Source organism: Mustela erminea, chromosome X (assembly GCF_009829155.1).
Source record: "Mustela erminea isolate mMusErm1 chromosome X, mMusErm1.Pri, whole genome shotgun sequence".
NCBI lineage: Eukaryota > Metazoa > Chordata > Mammalia > Carnivora > Mustelidae > Mustela > Mustela erminea.
The window spans coordinates 85,877,665-85,901,700 of NC_045635.1; the positions used below are offsets into that span (position 1 = coordinate 85,877,665).

At 42.9% G+C, this 24,036-nt stretch overlaps 1 protein-coding gene across 1 annotated transcript; it reads right to left on the reverse strand.

The window, feature by feature from the left end:
- Positions 1 to 4,925: 4,925 nt before the first annotated feature.
- LOC116582319 (late histone H2B.L4-like) lies at positions 4,926 to 7,406 on the reverse strand. The gene is made up of 3 exons (XM_032329715.1): positions 7,018 to 7,406; positions 6,356 to 6,451; positions 4,926 to 5,016 (listed from the first exon to the last, which is right to left on the reverse strand). The coding sequence occupies exons 1-3, from the start codon at positions 7,404 to 7,406 to the stop codon at positions 4,926 to 4,928; spliced, it is 576 nt and encodes a 191-aa protein (XP_032185606.1).
- Between the last annotated feature and the right edge of the window lie 16,630 nt (positions 7,407 to 24,036).

Consider the following 24,036-nt stretch of genomic DNA (forward strand, 5'->3'; position numbering starts at 1 on the left):
AAATGCAAGTCAAATCTTTTCTGGACGAGCCCACCCTTAACAGAGGCTTTGGGTTGGTTCCCACAGATAAGCCCTCCCTAACATGCTCATAATTCAAAAAAACTAAACATGTACACCTCCAAAGACTTATTCCCAGGTGCAAACTATTTAAAAAGTGTTCAACATGTTTAAGTAAAGGAGAAGATATCAGCAATCCTAGGGAAGAAACAACCAAATCTCACGAAGAGTCAAGTGAAATTTCTGCAAGTGAGAAACAGAACCACTGGAAGAAAAGGTTCTTGTAATTTTGAAAGAACCAACCTGACCCGCCAGAATAGAGAATTAGCGTGTGGGAAGAAAGATAAAAGAAATTATGGAGAATGTCTCCCAGAGAGATAAACAGGAAGGAAAGGTAAAAGAAAGGTGAAGAGACATAAAGCCTGGAACGGAAATGTAAGAAGTGCATCTCGTGGGTGTTTGTGAAGGAGATACGGGACAAATGGCAGAAGAAAAACATTCTGAGAGGAAATCGCTGGTAATTTTCCATTTTATGTACATAGGTACATAAAAGCAAACTGACTGTGTGAAACAGTTCCAGTAATGGTGACGGACGAGGGCCACTTACAGGGGATCCTATGGCCTCAAGCGCCTATTAGCATTAGGAAGCCTTGACGAGGCATTTTACAAAAGAGTAAGCATACATGTACCAAAAAAATTACACAGGAAGGGCATCATCTTATCAGCAGTCTGAGAATTGCTTACTTAAGCCACGATGAGATAGCACTCCATGCACTGGAGCCACGGGGAATAAAAAGACGGATCACCCCAAATGCTGGTGAGGAGCTACAGCAATGGGCACATCACATGCATCGCTGGTTGGAGCGCAAGGTGGTCTGACCCCTTTGGACAATATTGATTAGTGTGCAGGAGACAGATGCACACACTGCTGACTAAAGCACTTCCACTCCTAGGTACCCAGTCTAGAGACCTGCGCACAGTGAGACATGTATGAGAGTGTTCTTAGCAGCATTGTATTTATTAACCAAAAATTTAGAAACTGTCTCATGGTCATCACCAGTAAGATGGAGAAGGATATTCATACAATGGACTGCTATTCAGCAATGAAAATAAGTGAACCGGAGCTATCAGTACCATTATGGCTGTATCTCACACACAACAGTGAGAGAAAACAGCATGTTACAGAAAAATATGGAAACATGCAGAACAATGCTATCCGTGTATATTGCTTAGCAGTTAATGTCTATGTGGTAGAAATTCATGGAACTGGGAAACGTCGATTTAATATAGGGGTTTCTTCTTGGGGTGGGGGGAGGGCCAAGGAGGAAGACAGGGGAGAGGTACAGGCAGGTTCAAAGTTATCTGTCATATTTTATTCCTTAAGCTGGGTGGTGGGTAGATGGGTGTTTGGTCATATTTTTCTTTCTATATTTTCATTTATCCAAAATGTTTGTCAAGTTTTTGTAAATTGGAGTGATCACTGCCAACTCTGCTGTCCCTCTCTCGCCATGCCCAGTTGGTCACACTGCGCTGCAAGTTTCACTCTCAAGCAGTCCCTGGCTCTCTCCTCTCCACTCCATCCCTACTGCTTCTTACCAGGCCTTCATACATTGTCACCTAGATTAAGGTAACCACCTCCTGCTTCCAGTCGTGGCCCTTTCAAATCTAGTTTCTATACTACTGCCAGAGTGACATAATGAAAACACAAACCTGACAGCCTGTCACTTCCTTGTTTAAAACCCTGCAAGTCTCCCTCCCACCTAGAGGACAAGGTAGCAGTTCCAGCTCCTTAATATGGCACGCCAAGCCCTCCTTGTTCCGTGTCTGCCTCCCCGTCTCTAGACTCTAACCAGTCTATAGGCTCTCAGCTTATTCATCTGTGATTCTCAGCACCTAGCAGTGCTTGACTTAGTAGGTACTCAGCAAATGTTTGTTGCATAAATGCATAGATGAATGCAGGTTGTGCTGTAAACCCGAACATGAGATTTCTTGACTCTTCTTGAGGCTAGCTAGCATGGTTAAAATATTGTGGCTGGAGAACTGAAAATTACTTGAAAGTGGAAATTCCAGGTTTTCCTCTTTTTTTTTTTCCACTGATCTTAAGGGATAAAGAGAATTTTTATCCTGTTGCAGAGAATGACAAAAAAAATAGCATTCCAAGAAGAGTTTGTACAGTTTAGATAGATGACTACCCACAGATTTGACAGTTTTATTGCATTACTGACAGTGGATTTTCCTCCCTCCTGGGAAGTTGGTGGGGGGCACAATAATGCCCCTCACGGATCTCTAAAACTCTATGAGGTTCAGTACCGTCTATATCCCCAATGGAAAAAAAATAAACCTAGGACTAGAAACTTGAGTCAGTTGCCATGTGTCACACAGTTCAGGAAGCAGGTGAGCCAGGATTAGACCTCTGTTCCACCCAACATCCAGCCTAGCTTCTTGCTACTTGCTGCATCCCTGAATGGGGTGAGGGGTGGGTGGAAGGGTCCTGAGAAAAGAAGCAGGTAGTGTAGTTGGATGCTGCTGTGGCAGGCCTGTTGAGTCAGAGGGAGAACCTGGATACCCCAGGCTACCTCGCTGGGGCTTCCTGAATCCTAATCCCTGGGAGCCAGGGCAAGGGTAGAGCTGGAAACCCTGGAGCTCAGCCAGAGAAGGGCTTTCCCCTCTGACCCGAGTGAGACCTCTGGAAGATCTGATGGGACCAAAGACACAGCTCATAGACCCCTGAAGCACTCACCTGTAGGAGGCCTAGCTCTACTGGATCTAAGTGAAGCCTGGCTGAGCACAGTCCCATGACCCTGGAGTGTTCAGGGCCAGGGCTGGAGGTTTAGGCCTCAGCCTGCATTTTAGCCTCAGATCACCAGTCTTCTAGCTTGCTGTGTGAGGTCATAGCCACGGGTTCCCAGGTCAGTCTAAAGTCCTACCAGATTTGAGGTCTGCTGAAATAAATGGCCAGTCCCCTCGGCTTTCCCCATCATCACGCCCTGATGCCAGAGTGCAGCAGACCTTACCTCCACGCCTAATCATAGATCTCATGATTGGTATTCTATTGGAGGAAATGCTCAGCTTTGACTCCAAGGGAATTCAAAACTTTCTGGGTTAATAAGCCTCTTCAAAGGAGGCTCATTTGACACATGCTTATTCACCTCTTCCACTGCTAATTTTTGGGATCTTGGAGCCACCGTGGAATTCCCTGTGTTTTAGCCCGACCCATCACTTCCCCCCACCTCTTTTTTCCTGTCCAAGAGGAACCTTACCTGGGCTTGGGGACCTGCTGAATCCTATATCTTTACTACCTATAGTCTTTTCTCAAGCAGGCCTCCCTCTACTAAGTAAGAGTAAAGGTGCAGGCATTCCTATCCTGGTCTCTACTTCTGTCCATACTCCCATCCACCCATTCACAGGCATTCACTGGAAACTTAATCTAGCATAGGAGTCAAAACTGGATTTGATTTCTGGCTAGGCCACTCACTAGGTATACGAGCTTGGGTAGTAGATAACCTAACCTCTCTGGGCCTTGCTCTTCTCAACAGAAGGAATTGTGCCTGCTTGTCCTATAAGGAAAATGTGGAGGCAGAGGTTAAAGACTGGATATGTGTGTATAACATACACAGAAGAGCACCTGCCGCATAGGCGTGCTCCCAAATGACTACCAATAGAAGCCTGCATCTGTTCAAGACCAGGATGCACACATTGCGGCGGCGGGGGGGGGGGGGGGGTTGGTCAGTGAGGAAGAAGAGAAAGAGGCAGGGAACTCACCATAGGCCTGTACCAGCCCCTGCGCCTGGCATGCTCCATCTATTCCCTCATTCAACCCTAATCATGGCCCTTCCATAGGGGCATTATAAAGAATATACCCATTTGACAGTTGGAGGTATGGAGGCTCAAGGAGCGAGAAGTCACTATAGGCTGGGATGGTCGGTCATCTTCACAGAGGAGGAAGGATCTGAGCCAAGACTTGCAACGTGAATGGGACTTGGATAGGGAGAAGGTGGGTGGGAGAGGGTGACTGGGAGTGAGGAGGAACAGCTTGCCAACAAAACCCTGAGTCAGCAATGCCCAAAGCTAGCAAGGTGGCAAGGCACTTTCCAGTCGCTCCCTAGCAACTTCCCATCACAGCTCAGAGCAGTGTTATCTCTAAAACTTTACAAACAGAGGCTCAGGAAGGAAAAGTCATCCTCCCTTATCTCACCATCAGCCTTAAGCAAATAGATAGGGCCCAGGTAGCCAGGTGAGCAAGTCCACACAGCTGTCTGGCATCAACTCACACTCCCCCCACCTCTCCAACTGCCTGAGGGCATCAGTCTCAGGACCGATAATAGGTATAGCCAACCATTCACTGAGCACTCTGTCTGCATTTTCTCACTGAATCCTCACAACAATCTCGTAGGCCCTATTGTCCAGAGGAGGAAACTGAGGTTCAAAGAGGTCAAGTCACTTACCCAAGATACCACAGCTCATAAAAGGCGCAGCTGGGGTGTGAAACCAGGTCAACTCTGACTCCAAAACCTGTGTCCTTAATCATTCTTGCTATAGAGCCTAGTCCCACTAGCTCACAGCAGTTATAGCATCCAACAGATGCACTGACCATGTTGTGTCTCCTTTTCCTGTCAGTGCAGCCTAGTAACACTACTTGTCCCCAGAAAACAAAGGCACCAGCACTTCGAAGAGAACGAGTTATGAAAAAGGTGATGCACTCTCATTTTCCTACTAACCTTCATGCTCTGCAAATCCCTAAGCCCCAAGAAATGTCCTTACTTTATCCACAGACCTTTTTCCTAGAAGGCTGTCCTCGTGTCCTGATTTTGCCTGCTATCCCAGCACAATTATGCAGAGCACCCCTTTACCTTCAAAACCACCTGCATTAATTGGACAAGAAATGATATGGTCACCTTACCTATGAAGAGACAAAGAACTCTCACACATCAGGTCTTTTTGCAACCCTGACACATGCGCTGGAAAATGATCTGCTGGCTGAGGGTGGGGCTGATCTTCTGGGAGGAGTAGCCAGCTTCTCTTTGAGGATGAAATAAGGAGTAAACAAACTGGGAATGTGACTTTCAGGGGATTTCGAGTACAATCCAGCTTCTTGGAGCTGGAGTAGTCAAGGAACAGTGGTAGGGGAATGCCTGGAATGCAGAACTTGCCCGAGTTGGGGGCAGGCACGGTTGAGCACAACTGGCTCTCTCAAGCACAGCTGTGCCTCACATATGAGGAGCTGGAGAGTTGGACACCGAGGCATAAACAGGTGAAGGGAAGACTAGTTAAGGAGTCCAGCCCACTCCACTAGCCCCTGGTTTGCCTTCTATTACAGTCCACGTTTTTGCTGCAGAGGGAGCCCAACTAAGCCTTGGGTCTGGGCTGCTTCTGAGAAATTGAAGCCCCCAGGACACAGTAAGACTTTGGGGACACTTGAGAAAAGCAAGTGGCCAAGGGTGCAGAAGTCACGAGAAATCCAAGCTCTAGTCTGTTGCTGATTACACGCAGGAATAAGCATAGGAAAGGACCCAAATAATGTTGAGAAGAAGTCATCCAGGAGGAAGGGACTTACTCCCAAGAATGTTAGCAAGATTTACTATTGGAAAATCTATAATGTGATTTATGTGAATCAGCCAAAAGATTAAAAAAAAACTTAATCTCGATAGCTGATGAAACAGCACGTGTGAATGTTTTAGATCCATTATGTCACCTAAAACACCTAGAAAACCAAAGATATTATTGTGAACACATACACCTCATGTGAAAGCCCAATGTCATGTTTGTTGATGAAATGCTACTGTCACTACTATTTGAATCAGGAAGGTGACAAGAAAGCTTTGTGTCAGTATTGTGATTTGAAAGCCTCCCACCACTTTTTTTTTTTTAGCTGTACCTGTGAGATTTAATTCAATACAAGTCTCCAGATAAACTAAGATTACTCACCAATTCCCTCAATTTTGCATTAGTCCAAGGAACCAAGGTCAACTGAGGATTCTATAAAGTACTTTTAAGTTAGCAATATGATTTGGAAGTTTTGATGGATATTCAGCATTGAATTGTTTTTGGAAAACTTGACCACCAAAAAGAGACTATTTTCAGTTGACCTCATTGCACCGGAATGATTAAATCTCTAGAACCATTTCTGGTCGCAGGACAACTTTACACCTCTAAAAATTGATAGGAAGCTAAAGAGCTTTTGTGCCAGTTATACCTGCCAGTGTTTACTGTAACAAAACACTAGAACAGAAATTTTAGTCCATTTATTTTAAAATAACTTTTAAAAACCGTCTCATCATGCTGATATAAGTTACAAATGCCTGTGAAACATATGTTTTCTAAAAAAAAGTAGAGTGGAGAGTGACACTGTTTCAGGTACTTGAAAATCTCTTTAATATCTGGCCTAAAGAACTCAGATGTGTTCTTACATCTACTTCTGCATTTTATCTGTTGCTGGATCAGACATAATGAACTTCTGGAAAATTCTGCCATGCACTCGTGAGGGAATGAAAGCAAAAAGGCAAATAGCAGTATGAAAATATCCCCGTAAGGCTGACTTCCAGAAATAATTAACAGAAATGACTATTTAGGAAAGCCATGAAAATCGATATGGTTAAGGAAAACTTGACTTTCCTTGGAACAAATTGCACTACAGACATATATTAAAGTTGAGTTGTGACGTTTGATAATGTTTCATTCATGGTACAAATGAGTTAAAGTTCGGCAGAATGGCACAGGTCCAATAAATGACAGAAACACGGCACTTTAGACAAGCAAATGAATGCGATGTGGTTAAAGTAAATCGATGATTTTGCTCGGAACGAATTGCACTAAAGACACACGATAAGGTAGGGTTGCTACATTTGGTAATGTTTCATAAACAAAAGTATTTTAAGTATGGGCAGAATGGCACAGGTTGAGCTGGTGGGTCTCTGGAGAGTTACAGGTCTTTTTTGTGCCAAGTGAGATGGCTCTGAAAAGAGCCTTTGGTTTACGACGTGGTCAGGTGGTCCAGAGGCAGCTCACTGGCAGAAGGTGTACCTGATGACTGCCTTGCTGGTCTGAGACACGGCGCACTTGCCAATCTCCCCGGGCAGCAGCACGTGCACGGCTGTCTGGATCTTCCTGGAGGTGATAGTGGTGCGCTTGGTGGAGCAGGCCAGGTGAGAGGCCTTGTCTGCAATGTGCTCGAAGATGTCCTTAATGAACGAATCCATGACACCCACAGCCTCCTGCAAGAGGCTCGGGCCCTCATGAACCTGCTTCAGAACCCTGGGGAAGTAGGTGGTGAAATTGTCCGGCATGGGAGAGGTGCTGGGGGTGGTGGCGGTGGCAGCTGCGGCAGCATTGGCGCCGCAGCTGCGGCAGCATTGGCGCCTTGGCTGCACCTGTTTTGGGCTCTTTGGGTTGGCTGCTGTGGGCTCCTCCATCCGTGCCCAGGCTTTCCTCAGAGGAGGTCTCACAGCCAGGTTCTGCCATGTGGGGCTCACCTTCCCAACTGCTCAAAAGGAATGAGAGACTGGTGGCTGCTCAGGGGTACTGGCCCATTTATGATTGCTGCACTTCCTAACCTCACAGGCAACCTCCATCTCTGATTGGACAAAAATGCAATGCAGGGAAGCAGGTCACTACACCATGCCATGTCACATGTGCATGTGATTCCATATCCTTCTACTTTCCATCAACCAATCACAGTGGGATTCTGGCATCCTTGAAACTTCGTGTTGCCTCTATCAGAAAGATGCCACATAGAGTTAGAGGTCATCTGGACCACAAACTTGATGCAATATTCATGCCTGCCCTATGGAACAACAAATTCTACCACTTTTTAGAGTGGCTTAACATTAATTAAGGCCTTAACAATATTCCTACCAATTAAGTGCCCCTAAACAAGGACATAATCCAAAAGCATGCCACTATCAGTAGTATCAATAAACCAAATTATTTCTCGGGAAGGCTTATTATCAGATAGAAACTATTAAAAATATGTTTAACATATATAAATAAGTGATAAGATACATAAAACATGAGGAAGAAATATGTAATTACTTACCAAAGCAAATTATTTTTCTAGAAACTACTATGCTCTAGAATTGAACATCATAACCACTGGAACAGAAGATTGAAGACATTTTAGACAGCATATGAGATACAGCTGGATAGAGGATTGGTAAATTAGAATAGGTGGAAGAAATTGTGCAGAACAGCTTGTAGAGAGACAACGAGAAAGAAAAGTTTAAAGAGAGGCCACGAGACTTAAGAAATGGACTAAGAAGTTATAAAGTACATGTCCTAGGCATCCCAGAAACAATAAACTGGGTGAATTTTGGAAAAGGTCATATACACAAAAAGCTCATCCATCACAACGACTGATTTTATGCCTACACCATTTACACTTTGAGATGTCACCCAAAGCAACCAGATTGTGATGATTTCAGTTTCAGCTCCTAGAGAGAGTCTGAGTCCCATAACTAAAGTTCTTACTGCCATCAGAATGACTCTGTCATGGCCCGCTGCTGGGTCATTTTCTTCCCTCCCAGAGTCTACCGTTTTCTTGCTCTGAGACACTGTGGTTTGAGCGGGAGTGCTCTGACATGGTCAGCAAGTGCTCTTGGAAATCATGCGACATAACTGACCAAGACAGCAATGTCCACAGGAGCCAAACTATGGAAAGAGCCGAGATGTCCAACAACAGGCGAATGGATAAAGATGTGCCCTATATATACATATATGAGATCCACTACAGAAGTGGGGGGAAACTGAACGGGAAGTCATCAGAGAAGGAGAAAAATCACGAGAGACTCTTAACTCTAGGAAACAAATTGAGGGTTGCTGGAGGGGAGGTGGATGGGGGATTGGGATACTTGGGTGATGGGCATTAAGGAGGGCATGTGATGTATTATATGCAACTCATAAGTAATTGAACATTACATCTGAAACTTATGATGTACTATAAGGATGCTAATTCAATTTTAATTTTAAAAAAAAAGCACCCGTCTTAAAAAAAAAAAAAAAAAAAAAGGAAAGAAAGAAAGAAAAGAAAAGAGAAAAGAAAGAGAAAAGAGAATGGTCAAACCATGTCCTCCAAAGGCAGAATTCAAATAGCAATGGGATCCTTATAAAATCATTTCAGAGGTAGAATTTAGTGATTCATCAGTTGATATTACATCAAGTGCCCTCCATAATGCTCATCAACCAATTACCCCTTCCCCCCACCACCTCCCCTCTAGCAACCCTCAGCTTGTTTCCTAGAGTTCAGCATCTCTTATGGTTTGCCTCCCTCTCAATTTTCATCTTATTTTATTTTTCTTCCCCTTCCCCTGTGTTCATCCATCTTGTTTCTTAAATTCCACATATGAGTGAAATCCTATAGTATTTGTCTTTCTCTGACTGACTTATTTAGCTTAGCATAATACCCTCTAGTTCTTAAATAAAACCTTTTACAGAGGGGGCTGGTGCCCAGGTGGCTCAATCCGTAAAGTGTCTGCCTTTGGCTCAGGTCAGCATCCTGGGGTCCCAGCAGCCTGGCATCAAACCCCCGCATCAGGATCCCTGCTCAGCTGGGGGTCTTCTTCACCCTCTCCCTCTGCCACTCTCCCTCTGCTGTGCTCCCTGATCATTCTCTCTCTCACTCTCACTCTCAAGTAAATAAATAAATAAAATCTTTTAAAAAATACCCTCTGGTTCCATCCACATCAGGGCAAATGGCGAGATTTCATTCTTTTTGACAGTTGAGTAACTTTCGCGCGCGCGCGCACGTGTGTGTGTGTGTGTTGTGTGTGTCTGCGTGCGCACGCGCGCGCGTGTATGACACATCTTCTCCACCCATCCATCTGTCGGTGGACATCTGGGCTCTTTCCATATTTTGGCTCGTGTGGACATTGCTGCTATAAACATTGGGGTGCATGTGCCCCTTCAAATCACCATGTTTGTATCCTTTGGATAAATATATAGTAGTGCAACTGCTGGGTCATAGGGTAGCTCTACTTTTAACTTTCTGAGGAACCTCCATACTGTTTTCCAGAGTGACTGCACAAGTTTGCATTCCCACCAACAATGTAAGATGGCTCCCCTTTCTCTGCATCCTCGCCAACATCTCTTGTTTCCTGAGTGGTTAATTTTAGCCATTCTGACCAGTGTGAGGTGGTATCTCATCACGGTTTTGATTTGTATTTCCCTGATGCTGAGTGATGTTGAGTATTTTTTCATATGTCTCTTAGCCATTTGTATGTCTTCTTTGGAGAAATGTCTGTTCATGTCTTCTGTCCATTTCCTGACTGGATTTTTTGGTTTGGGGTGTTGAGTTTGATAAGTTCTTTACAGATTTTGGATCCTAGCCCTTTACCTAATAAGACATTTGCAAATATCTTATCCCATTCCGTAGATTGCCTTGTAGTTTTGTTAACTGTGTCCTTTCCTGTGCAAAAGCCTTTTATCTTGATCAACAAGGAAACAAGGGCTTTGAATGACACACTGGACCAGGCAGACTTAACAGATATATTCATAAAATTTCATCCTAACGCAACAGAATACCCATTCTTCTCAAGTGCACATGGAACATTCTCCAGAATAAATCACATACTGGGTCACAAATGAGGTCTCAACTGGTATAAAATTGTTTTCCTTAACATTACTTGGGTCCCCAAGATGCACCTCACATACCTGACTTGGTGGATAAATTTAAAAAGCTGTAGGTTGAAAAAAACAATTACCCTAATTCTCTAAGAAACCATCATAGGGAGAAAAGAAGAGTCAACAAATGCAAAATACACTAAAATTTAAAGCACATTCCTTCAAAAACATACGATAATACAGGTAAAGGCATTTCTTAAAGGTATTCACACACAAATAAATTACAGAAACTGAACCAAACAAAGGGACTTAGGAAGAATTGAGGAAATTGCAGGTCATTGATCCCAAATGGTCAGGCTTCCAAAATCATTTTCATTTGTACCTTTAATGAGCAGCTCACTCTACTGCAAATAGAATAGTTTCAATCATGAGGGGAGAAATAAAATCTAATTTTGATTATTAGAAAATACAATACAATGATAAAGCCAGTGAAGAAAGCTTGCTGCTATTCCTGATTTTTGCAGAGTCTCATTTGCCCAGGAGGATACAAAAATTTTGCTTGAAATATCAGTAGTCTAATACTTCACTTACTTGGATGCAAGGGAAAACAGGTATGTCCACTTCAACCTATGCATTTCTATCATTAAATCATGATTATTAGAAGCCAGCTAACAAATAAACAACAGTGACGGAATCCCACCCATTTTCTCCACAACCCACAAGAGGAAACTTCCTAAGAATGCTCTTATTGGATAATCCTGGGACGCCTTCCCACTCTTTGGGCCAATGGCTGTGGCTCAGGGACTGTAAATCTATCATAGGTTAAACCAATGAAGCTTAAGGTATGAGTTGTTCTCTTTGGGAACTCCCATTATCCAAGTGATTTGCAATTACTGTATTCTGTTCTATCTTGTTAACGTTTTTCTTCAAAGTTGTCATTACCATTATTACAAGTATTTCATACAGTCATTGCTTTCATTTACAACTCTATTTGCTAATTCATTCTGTTACCATTCTTACTGGCAGCTGGGATCATCTTCCATCTCCTTAACGGTACTCTTTATCTTTTTATTATGTTCAATTTGCTGACATACAATACATCACTAGTTTTGTTGTTGTTGTTGTTGTTGTTGTTGTTATTTATTTATTTATTTATTTATTTGTCAGAGAGAGAGAGAGAGAGAGAGAGAGAGAGCGCACTGGCAGAAAGAGGCAGAGGGAGAAGCAGGCTCCCTGCTGAGCAAGGAGCCAGATGGGGGACTCCATCCCAGGACGCTGGGATCATGACTCCAGCCGAAGGCAGCTCCTTAACCAACTGAGCCACCCAGGCGTCCCACATCACTAGTTTTTGATGTAGTGCTCAACAGTTCATTAGTTGCGTATAACACCCAAGTGTCCACCTTCTTTAGGAGCTCCTCTAATATGGAGTCAGATGTTGGAAACACTGTGAGTTACCATTTTTCTCAAATGTCTTTTTTTCTGAGTTAGGTTTTTAAGGTAGCCAGCATTGAAATGGGGTTAAGTGTGCAGGGAATTTAATCAGGTTTGATAACTGAGGATGGCACCAGATGTATACTAATGTCCTCTCTTTAATCAGACATAAAATCTGGCCATTGGGGAAGCCCCAGAGCTTGGGCCAGGCAGCTCTCTGCAGCTGAGAAAATGCCTGAAATGTGTAATGGCTAAGGAGTTCCAGCTGGCAGCACTCCAAGTAGCCAATGCAGAAAGTCTTTGTTGAAGGGGGTTCCGGACAGTCCATCTTTATGTCTATCACCGCCTCATTATTAAATGATACTTTGGCTTAAGTATGCAACTGCAGGTTGACAGGTATTTTCTCTCAGGACTGGCTTCTCTTGATAAAAAGACGTATGCTGTGACACTACCCGGTATTCTGTTTTCAGGCACTGTGTCCTTTTGTCCGCTATTGTGCCCTCTATGCTTACATCGTAGCCCTACTATGAAGTCCCCAGCTGTGTTTCCTGAATCTAAAAATTCATGATTTCCTTAAGTTCTGGGGGCAACTACCAGTTATTTGTCTTTGAATATTATTTTCTAAATTTGCCCAAATTCCTCCTTCTGGAATGCTGGTGAGATGCACTTAACAACTACTTACTCCACTCCTTAAGCCTCTTCGCCTCACTTTCATCCTATGTTTCTCTTTATCCTTCTATGAGGTGTTCCGAGTTATTTCATTCACCAATCTTCTAGTTCACTCATTCTCTCTATCCAGTAAGTCTCCTTTGTTGTGTAAACTTTCACGGATTTTTTAGTCTAGCGGTTATGATCTTCAATACTAGAAAAGCATTTAACACAATTTTGGGGCGCCGGAGTGGCACAGTGGGTTAAGCCTCTGCCTTCTTCTCAGATCATGATCTCAGGATCCTGGGATCGAGCCCCACATTGGGCTCTCTGCTTGGTGGGGAGACTGCTTCCCCCACACCCCCGCCCAGGTATCTGCCTACTTGTGATCTCTCTCTGTCAAATAAATAAATAAAATCTTTTTAAATAAATAAATAAAGAAAAAAAAACCATTTTAATAACTAGCCACTTCTTACTCACATTTCACTTATAATTATTTATAAATATGTTGACCATTTGTTGGCATTTAGTAATAATAATTTGGAGCTTTCCAGTTTGGTTTTCTGTTTGATTTTGACAAGGGTGGCTTGTTTTGGGATTGTGTGCTTATATAGGAGGACTTAGTCTGCAGGGATCATGTAAAAACCTCAATTAAAGTTGCTCCTCCAGAGTGAATTAGATGTGCATTTGCCATGTGTCTGGGTTTGTGACCAGGAACTGTTGGCATCATGCTGGTAGTGCTCACCTGAACCCGAGAGCTACACCAGGACACTCATGTGACTGCACATTCTCAAGGAAACCTTCCCCCCCCCCCCCCCCCCCCCCCCCGCTCAGAACTAAGAAGGAGGAACAGAATTTTCTTTGGCATCTCCTTTTTCCAGTAGGGAAGAGTCCAGTGTTCTCAAAGGTTATAGTCATTTGAGCACCACTTTGTGCAAAGCTGAGTATGTAATGCAATGGGTCTTACTTGGTCAGGCCCATGTGGCTAGGAGTAAAAAACAACAACAATAAAGAAAAACCTGAATGTTCAAATATCCTGCGTTAAAATACCTGGCCAGCATCAAGGGAAATCATTTTAATACTATTAATTTGAACAATCCTCCTCTGACCTGATGGAAGTGGTGAGAGGTAGGTCGACACACAGGCCTGGAGTCATATCATTCTCTTCATGATTAAAAGCATACAGGTAGCCAAACAAAGAAACAAACAGCAGGTAAAGTATAATACCGGATTCCTCCTCAGTCTCAGAGGCTGAGTACCCAGTAAGACTCTTCCTGCTTCAGCCTGAGGCACCTGACAGCATATCGGGTCCATGGCTGTGAGTCAATGGCTGCACATCCCTGATTGTCTCACTCAGACCTGACTGAGGCTTGAGTTGCTTTGACTGGATGTCCCCATCATCCTCATGGAGCCAATCTACAAGTCCTGATGGTTTGTGATTTCCACAAGAAAGGATCACAGGCTTGGGAGGAATAGAATCAGATAAATCTGAGCTTCTGAAAGTGGTAACTCCAGTTACTAGGGAGCTGGAATAGGAATTGTTTTCCTGAGCTTTCTGATTTAGTGATTTCTGTACAGAGTTTGGGCTCTCTCTTCTGTTTTTCCATGAATTCCATAACAGAAGTATGTTGAATAAGTTTGATTAGGGGATGTTCAACTTGTTAATACTATTTTTCCCAGGGTTGTGGCTTATAATTTGTTACTTAATCAATGAATCGATTTCCCTCCAGTGGTCTTTACCGTTAAGTACACTGTTAGATAAAGATGCTCACCAAGTGCCCTTTGCCCTCAATCACCTTCTGAAGTGAATAACCAGGTGTATTCACTTTCCATCCCTGTCTTCAACAACCACTGTGGAAAACAGTATGGGGGTTACTCGAAAAATTAAAAAGTAGATCTATCAATATGATCCAGTAATTTCATTACCAGGTATTTACCCAAAGAAAACCAAAACACTAATCTGAAAAGATGTATGCATCCCTATGTTTGTTGCAGCATTATTTACAATTGCCAGACTGTGGAAGCAGCCCAACTGTCCATCAATAGATGAAGGGATAAAGAAGATGTGATATGGGACACCTGGGTGGTACAGTCACTTCAGCATCCAACTCTTGGTTTCAGCACAAGTTGTGAGCTCAGGGTCATGGGATGGAGCCCCATGTAGGGCTCTGTGCTCAGGGCAGAGTCTGCTTAGGATTCTCTCTCCCTCTCCCTCTGCCTCCCCACCCCCCGCCACATGCTCCTGCTCTCTCATTTCTCGTGTGTGTGTGTGTGTGTGTGTGTGTCTGACTCTCTCTCGAATAAATAAATCTCTAAAAAAGAAGATGTGAGGGGCCCCTGGGTGGCTCAGAGGGTTAAAACCTCTGCCTTCGGCTCAGGTCATGATCCCAGGGTCCTGGGATTAAGCCCCACATCAGGCTCTCTCCTTGGCAGGGAACAGACTCTTAACTGTAGAAGATAAGGGGATGGTTACCAGAGGGGAGGTGGGTGGGGGGATTGTTGAAATAGGTGAAGGGGATTAAGAGTACACTTATCCTGATGAGCACTGAGTAATATATGGAAATGTTGAATCACTATATTGTACACCTGATACTAATATAACACTGTGTGTTAACTACACTGGAATTAAAATTTAAAGAAAACAAGAAAAAAATTAACTTAACTAAAAATGGGTCATTGACCAAAATATGAGTTTAAAATGAAGAAACAGGGTGCCTGGGTGGCTCAGTGGGTTAAGCTGCTGCCTTCGGCTCAGGTCGTGATCTCAGGGTCCTGGGATCGAGTCCCACATCGGGCTCTCTGTTCAGCAGGGGGCCTGCTTCCCTTCCTCTCTCTGCCTGCCTCTCTGCCTACTTGTGATCTCTCTCTGTCAAATAAATAAAATCTTTTAAAAAATAAATAAAAAATAAAATGAAGAAACATAAAGCTAAATCCTCATGACCTCGGATTTGGCAATAGAATTTTAGATATGATACCACAAGCAATAAAAGAAATAAATAGATACTGTGAAGCTCATCAAAATTAAACATTCCATGCCTCAAAAAAACTCATCAAGAAAGTAAAAACCCACAGAATGGGAGAGAATATTTACAAATATATGTGCATGTATCTGATAAGGGACTTGTCTCTACAATATATGAAGAACACCTAAAAGTCTGTAATAAAGTGACAAATAACCAAATTAACAAATGGGCAAAGGATCTGAATGCACATTTCTCCAAAGAAGATACACAAAATGTCCACTAAGCACATGAAAAGATGTCCAACATCATTAGTCACTGGGGAAAGACAAATCAAAACCACTTCACACCTACTAGGATGGCCACAGTCAAAAACACAGATAATAACAAAGTGTTATCAAGGATGAGGAGAAAGTGGGACTTGTTTGTTACTGGTGGGAAAGTAAAATCACACAGCCACTTTGTAAACCAGTCGGGCAGCTCCTCAAAACATTAAACACAGAGATAACATATAACCCAGCAATTTCACCCCAAAATATATACCGAAGAGAAATGAAAATCTATGTCCACATAAAACCTTATAAAAGAATGGTTATAACAGCATTGTTTGTAATATCCTCAAAGTGGGGGAAACCCAAATGGCCAGCAACTGATGCATGGATAAACAGATGTGGCATGAATGGAATATTATTCAGCCATAAAAACAAATGAAGGACTGATACAAGCTGCAACATGGACAAACCTTGCATAATGATGCAAGGGAAAGGGGCCAGTCAGAAAACACTGCGTATTGTGTGATTCCATTCTTATGAAATGTCCAGAACAGGCAAATCTGCAGAGACCCAAAACAGATACAGTGGTTGCCTATAGTGGGAGAGATGGGGAGAATGGACAGTGACGTCTCTGTTGCTGTGTCTGAAGGACTGCTACCCACCTCAGGGACCTCCTTCTGTCCATGGCTATAGGGCAAGACAGGCTTCAGGTAGATGCAGTGGCAGGCTTGCAGGAGGAGCGAGTCTTTCTGCACCTGGAGTGAGAAAACCTGGGTTTGAGCTCCTCCTCAGATGCTCATACCCAGCATCCTTCAGGCAAGTCGCTTCATCTTCTATCACATTGCTACTCAAAATGTGCCCGCTGGGCTGGTGCGGATCCACAAACTGTTAGCCTCCCACAACAGCATAAACACAGATATTGAAAGAAGCATTTACAAACCTCAATAGCAATCTGACTGAGTGTCTTTATTTCTGTTGAATTTAATAACAAACAGGTTGAGCTCGTTAAAACAAAACAAAACAAAACAAGAAGAAAGAAAGAATCAGAGGTGCTTCCCCCTCAGTCTCCCAGGTGGAATAACCAAGGAAGACTTGTACTGGCTCATCTTAAGACACCTCCTCATACATAGGAGGGCCAATGGCTGTGGCTCAGAGGCTGTAGGTCCACCAGAGGCCGACTCAGAATTGTATGTGGTTGCTTCAATTGGATGCTCCATAATACCCATAATGTTGTAAATAATTAAGTTCTGACCTTTCAAGAATGAAATTTTATAACCTGAAAAGAACAAAGTCAGATAAAACTGAATGAGTTAAGAGTAGCAGCTTCCGTTGGAAAGGGTCCTGAATAGGTGTTGTTTCCTGAACTTTCAGATTTAGACATTTGCGTACTGAGTTTGGGTCCTTGCTTATGCTTTTCAAAGAATTTCACAATATGAATAGCATTGAAAAAGTTTGATTTGTATTTGCCTGTTCCTATTACTGCTATTTTCCCCGTGTTGTTGCTTATAATTTGTTAGTGAAGCAGTAGCCATTCTCTCATTTCATATCAATAACCACAGCATTACATCATGATTGTTCACTTAGGTACATTTTACCTCAATCATCCACTCATAGGAAGAGTCAGATGTATTCAATTCCCACTCTGGTCTCCAACATCAAAGCCCATTTTCCTTTCTCCTTCCCAGATTTGTGTCTCAGACTTCCACGCCAAGTGTACCATCCACAGCCCAATTATGGTGCAATTTTATGTTGTTTTCCCAGTGCTCCCGTTTGATTTCTGAAATTACAAATGCAACACACACACACACACACACACACACACACACAAATATCCTAATGGAGTCAGGTTCGGAAAATAACTTTTTACATACTAAAACGTGTATGACACAAATACGCATGAGTATCTTTGAAAAAAAAAAAAAACCCACCCCAGCCCACCCCTGCCCCATTTGTGATTAAAGTTCTTTACGGAAAAAAAAAAATACATACATCTGTACGTCACATTGACAAATATGGGCATTTTGAACCAGTAGCAATTAGCATGATAGAAATTAAGAAACTTAGGGAAATGCAGTTTTCTTTTTCTAAATGTTCCAGAGTTCTTTCTCTGGAAAGGCAAATGCCTCAGCAAGCAGCCTTTGGCTTCTAAGATTTTCTTCCCACTGCACATGGCAATTTCTAGGTACCACCCACAAGGATTTCCCTGCACTAGATTTGTGGTACTTTTTCTGGGGATTTTATGAAGAAAGCTTTTTTCTCCCCCCTCAAATGCCTTTGGCTTTCTCTCTTCTATTGGGCTCCAGAAAAGTTTGGATTGTTGTAATTTACCTCGCTTGTCTCACTGTTTGGCTCGCATGACACCTTTCGCAGGTTTCTACATTCAAATCAAAGGTTATTTAGAATTCTTTTTAAAAGTTCACAGAAAACACATAGCGAGTATGATGAAATAGTGGGTTTTAGTGCAACCTGTAACAAATTCCAAAGGATTCAAGTCCCCCGAACCCCATTTCTGCCTGGGTTCTTTCTTCAAAGATATATAGGAAGCTAGAAATCAATTAAATGAAGAGTACTTGGATAAGCAACAACTACTTTGAAACTCAGCATGTATTTCTAGGAAAAGGAAACAAAAAGAAAAGAAAAGAAAAGAAAAGAAAAGAAAGAAAGAAAGAAAGAAAGAAAGAAAGAAAGAAAGAAAGGGAAAAAAAAGAAGAAGAAAAAGATGCCCATTCACCAAGAAGAAAAAACACAATGGGTATTGAAAGTGCATTACCATTAACCTAAACCCTCCTACTCATCAAATCAGTTGAGGTAGAGGAAAGAGTCCTCTTAGTTCTCTTAATTTCCAAACAGCCTCCTCTTATTTTGATGCAAAACAATAGGGACATGTCCCACTGTGACATAGGCATGTTTACACTTCAAGCACCCTGGTTCAAAGCAAGAGCTTCAACAGAAACCCACACCAGGACAGGCAACCAACACCAAAACCTTCCCCCTCAAACTCCAGGTTGCACCCCATGTCACAGGAAGGCTGTTATTGCTTCAGCTCTGGTCATCCCACCACCCTTTGGGCCCTGGATCCCGTGCTGCCAGTTGCTCATTAGCTGCTGCTAGGGGAGGCTGGGGAGCACAGCCTCTCTCATTGGAGGACCCCATCATCCATGCACAATTGCTGTTCTGGAAGACTTTTGTGTCAAAAGGGAAAGATGATAGGCAACCAAGGCACAGACTCACATACATGTGAATGAAGTAGAGTGGGCCTATCAGAAGGTTGGGAGCTTGAGTAGGGCATGAGTCTAGATAGTTTGAGTTTGCTGCACAGCGTTTGGGTCCACCTTTATGTATTATTTGAATTCGGGTGATGGGATATGTTAAAGGAGTGTGAATGGGTTAAGTGTGATTGCTATAGCTGCTATTGCACTTTAATTGTTGCTACACCACACGTTTTGAAAAAAAAAAATCTCTGGATGATACTACTGTACACAGGTGGGAGAATGAGAATACGTGAGGTAAATAAAACTATTATGGAAGTAGTTTTGACCACAAAGATCCCTGTAGAGACTGACCTAGGCAAATACCTAATAGAAATGAACACTTAGGAAAGTGATAAAATGCAGTATGGTTAAGAAAAATCATAACAAACTGCACCAAAGACATATATGAAGTTGAGCTGATGATGTTTTTTTTTTTGGTTAACCTTTCTATCACCATAAGAATTTTAAAAAATTGGCCGAATGGCACAGATCCAAACACTAGAGTGGATCGCATTTTGAGAGCTATAGGTCTTTTATCACCAAGTGAGGGAGCTTGCAAAAGAGCCCTTGGCTTGCGGTGTGGTCAGGCACTCCTGGGGCAGCTTATTGGCGTCTGGTGTACCTGATTGCAGCGTCGGTGGCCTCAGACACGGCAGGCTTGCCAACCTCCCTGGGTGGCAGCAGCAGGTGCTCGGCTATCTGGATCTCTCCGGAGGTGATGGAGGAATGCTTCCTGTAGTGGTATCAGGTGTTCCCCTTGGACACAACGCCTTGTCCAACAGATGCATAATCCTGTCTTTAGTTCTATCCTGTTAACTTTTTTCTTCCAGTTGCCATAATCACTATAATTATATTATGTCATCAATGTATCATTTATCTCTATTTGCCAGTTCATTCTATTTTCATTCCTTCTTACATCCCACATCATTTTCTATCTTCCTAAATTACATTTGTTACCATTTCCTTTCATATGGTGTCAGTTGGTATAAATACTCTGAGTTGCCATTTTTCTTAAATGGCTTTCCTTCTGACTTAAAGTCTTAAGGTATCCAGAAGTGAGATGGGGTAAGGTCCATATAGAGGGCATTAGATAGGTATTTAATCTTCTGAAATCCTGAAAGCTGTCAATTAGGCACCTACTTCTTCTTGCATGAAATTCCTACAGAGGCAACGGTGAACAACGTTAACTCACGGCAGATATAGCTAGACAGGGTCCGTATCGCTTTGGGTGGCTTTGATGCTTACCGGGGTGTATTGTCACACACCCCTGGGAGTTTTGGTTAAGGAAAAATCATGTGCATAGTTACTGTGCTGATTGAAATAATTGGACGGGCATAGTGAATATTCTTTCCCTTTTAGGAACTCCATGTTCTTTCCCACATGGGGCAATCTCAGACTTTGGAGAAAAACAGGGCTTTGGGCATCTCAGCTTCCCCATTCCTTGACAGCATCGCCGAGTAGATGGTGGTTCACGGGCAAAACCAGTCTGGGAGACCTCTCCATTCCACTATGGGGGCTCTAGCCATAGTGTCAAGCAAGCAAACAAGTAGAGCTTCATTGAAAAGGCAACCCACCGAAGGGGAGAAAATATTAGCAATTCATGAATCTGATAAAGGGTTACTATCCAAAATATATAATGAATTCCCAAAACTCAAAAGCGGAAAAAAAGAGAAATCAAACAACTTGACTGAAGACCGGGCAAAAGATCTGAATAGACATTTTCCCGCAGAAGACCTACAGATGCCCAACAGGTACATGAAAAGCTCTTCCGGATCACTAAGCAGGGAAAGATAAATCAACACCACAAGGAGGTAAGACTTCACACCTGGCTATAATGAATGGCTGTAATCAAAAGACAAGGGATAATAAATGCTTGCGAGGATGGAGAGAAAAAGGAAGTCTCATGCGCTGTTGCTAATGTAATGTATGGAACGTAAATTGGTACAACCACTTTGGAAAACAGCATGGATGGTTCCTAAAAAAATTGGAAGTACCCCATGACACAACAATTCCACTTTGGGGTATTTATCTGCAGAAAGCGGGTACGATGAATGGGCACTACCATGTTCTTTGCAGCATTATTTACTAGAGCCAAGAAATGGAAACATCCTAAGTATCCATTTCTGTCGGCAGGATATGGCCTGGTTTTACATGCTTTGAAGCCAGACCAACCTGGGTGCAAATCCCAGCTTTATTATTTACCAGTTGTGTGCCATCAGGGAAGTTCCCTGAGCCTGTGTTTCCTCATCTGTAAAAAGAAATGATAGCAGTACCCACCTCATAGGGTTGTTGTGAGCATTAAATGAGATGATGGAAGTAAAATGCTTAGCACAAGAGACACAATGAGCATAATGAGCACTCAGTAAATTTGGGGCTGCATCACTTCTTCCCACATGGCCCAGGACGTCAGCCCATTCGCCCAGCCCTGGCCTTCCTCTCCACAGTCTGCTTGATTTTCTTCAACCACGTACCTGTGAAGTGGTTATAGCAAGGGCTCTGTTGGCGGCTAAGCACCCTCACACACTCCTTTCTTCAGTGAGGTTTTAGCCTTGGCAGAAAAGCTGTACGTGGCTTGCTTTTACACTCCTCGCCACACATGTTTTACTGACAACTGTGGTGGGTTGAGATCTCTCACATGTCTTTCAAGCACCGTCCAAGGCTATCCTGCCAACTCCGGCAGGCCCGTAAGCCGTTGCAACCTCACGCTCTTCAGCACATGTTTTAGTGGAGAGCCCACTCTAATACTCTTCTCCATTCTAAGGCAGCAGTGTGTTGCAGCAAAACTAAAACATTCTGAAAGAGTTATTCAGTGTTTTCGTCAGCTCTGCTGCGTATGACGAATGGTTCCCTGGCACTGCCCCTCCACCTCCGCTCACCAAACATCACTGGAACCCAAGTGCTGCTCTGACCACTGGGTTGTGAGCAGTCCGGGAACTCCACTCAATGTGCGTCTCTCTGAGTCCAGGAAGGAAACCAACATCCCCTGTGGTTTTGTAGGAAAGAGGGTTTGAACAGAACTTTGGAGGTGAAGGGTGGGCTGTGGGTAAAATAATGTAATACCTTCCCAAGTGTGCCTCTGCCACCACACAAACTGGGTTTAAGTGGTACACAATTTTTCTTTTCTTTTTCTTTCTTTCTTTTTTCTTTTCCTCTTCTTTTTTTTTTTTTTACAGTTACACAGTTTAGTTAGTGTGAATTTAAAATATACAAATACCATGTCACCTGTGATGTCGCCGATTTATGGCTTAGGAAAATGTTTTTAAAATCTTGAAAATAAGTTCCTTAAAACAGCTGTATTCAATAAACAATTGGGTAGGGCATATGCACATATAGCAAGAAAGCACGGAACTGTTAGAGGAAGGACTTTAAAGCCATCAAAGTCGGTATAAGTTTAAGAGTCAGACAATCCTCATTCAAACCTGATCTACCGCTTACTCTCTGTGGGACTTTAGGAAAGAAACCTAATCCCTCTGAGCCTTAGGAGGAAATGGAGGAGAATAAGAGTACCAGCTTCACTGGATTGTTGTCAAGCTTAAGGGAGGAGCTTTACAGTGTAGTGGTGTGAGGGCCCAAATCCTAGAGCCAGGTGGTCTAGTTTCCAATCCCAGCTCTACTGCTTACTAGCTCATTGACACTGAGCAACTTACTTCATCTTTCTGTGCCTTAGTCTCCCCCATCTGGAACATGGGACTGTTAGGAGGGTTAACTGAGTTACACGTTTGAAGTGCTTAGAAATAGTTCTAGTATATACTTAGCATTATGTGCTTATTAGACTAAAAATACATGTATATAAAGCTCCAGACACCTGACACCCAGTAAGTCCTCATGAAATGTTACCCATCGGTGGCGTGCTGTATTCCGAATGCCTGGAACAAACAACTCTACAGTCAAGAGTTTGATTAAGAAGCAGCATTGAATTGCCCGGGACCCATGGAGAATTGACAGAGCCGAGCACCTCTCTCTTGTGAAAATAAAAAACACAGGCCCAGTGGAGGCTGGGCCTTCTTAAAGGCCTGCCAGGAGGGGGTTGGAGAGAGGGGTCATGCTAGCTTCCTTTATCCTGTTAAAATCGGTGTGGGTCAGTGCAATTAATAGAAAAGGACATTAAGTTTCAGAGAAATTAAGCAAGCAGCCTGATGCCACGCAGCCTATAAAGGAAAGAGCTCAGTAGAATGCTTTCTTGCTGGAGAGCTTACATCCCAAGTGAAGGAATAGAGAACTGGTCCACTGGGGTGATGAAGGGGGTATGTTATGGAAATTCTTGCGGTGGAGGTATGGTGATGATGATGGTACTATAACAGCCATAGCATTAACTGAGATTAAGCCACTATTACTGAGTACCTCTAGACATTGTCATATCTCTCCCAATCCTAAAAACAAAACACACACACACACACACACACACAGAACTACTGCGATCCATAACACTCTCTTCCTACTCACAGACCAGTATCCCCTTTCCTTGAAAGAGTACCCTATTTCTATCTCCATTCCTCATCTACCACTCACTCTACCCACCGCAGTCTGGCTTTTCTTTCCCAACCCATCACTGCCTCTTCTGGGACTCTAGAACCTCTGCTCTCATCCATCTTCACATATTTATTCAGCAAATACTGAGTCTCTACCGGTGCCATACATGGTTCTCACTCCTGATATACGACAGCAAATGAGACAAGGTCTCTCTTCTCAGGAAGTTCCCATTCCTGGCGTGATTCAAAGATAATAAGTAAGGAAAAAAGGGAACAGGTTGTAAACAATATAATTCCATGGAGAATGAAATAAGTAAATATAATATGTATGTATATTACATTAATATGTAGATAACGATTACAATTTTTCCATTATGATAATATGTTTATTATATATGTATACTTATACATATATATATATATTTATATACGTGATGAGGGAGAGAGCAATATTTTA

Coding starts and splice junctions, on each gene's coding strand:
- LOC116582319 (XM_032329715.1), bottom strand. CDS start 7,406: ATGGAGGAGCCCACAGCAGCCAACCCAAAGAGCCCAAAACAGGTGCAG. Junction 6,452..7,017: donor ACCAGCAAGGCAGTCATCAG/GTACACCTTCTG, acceptor AGAATTTTCCAG/AAGTTCATTATGTCTGATCC. Junction 5,017..6,355: donor GATATTAAAGAGATTTTCAA/GTACCTGAAACA, acceptor TCATCCTCAAAG/AGAAGCTGGCTACTCCTCCC.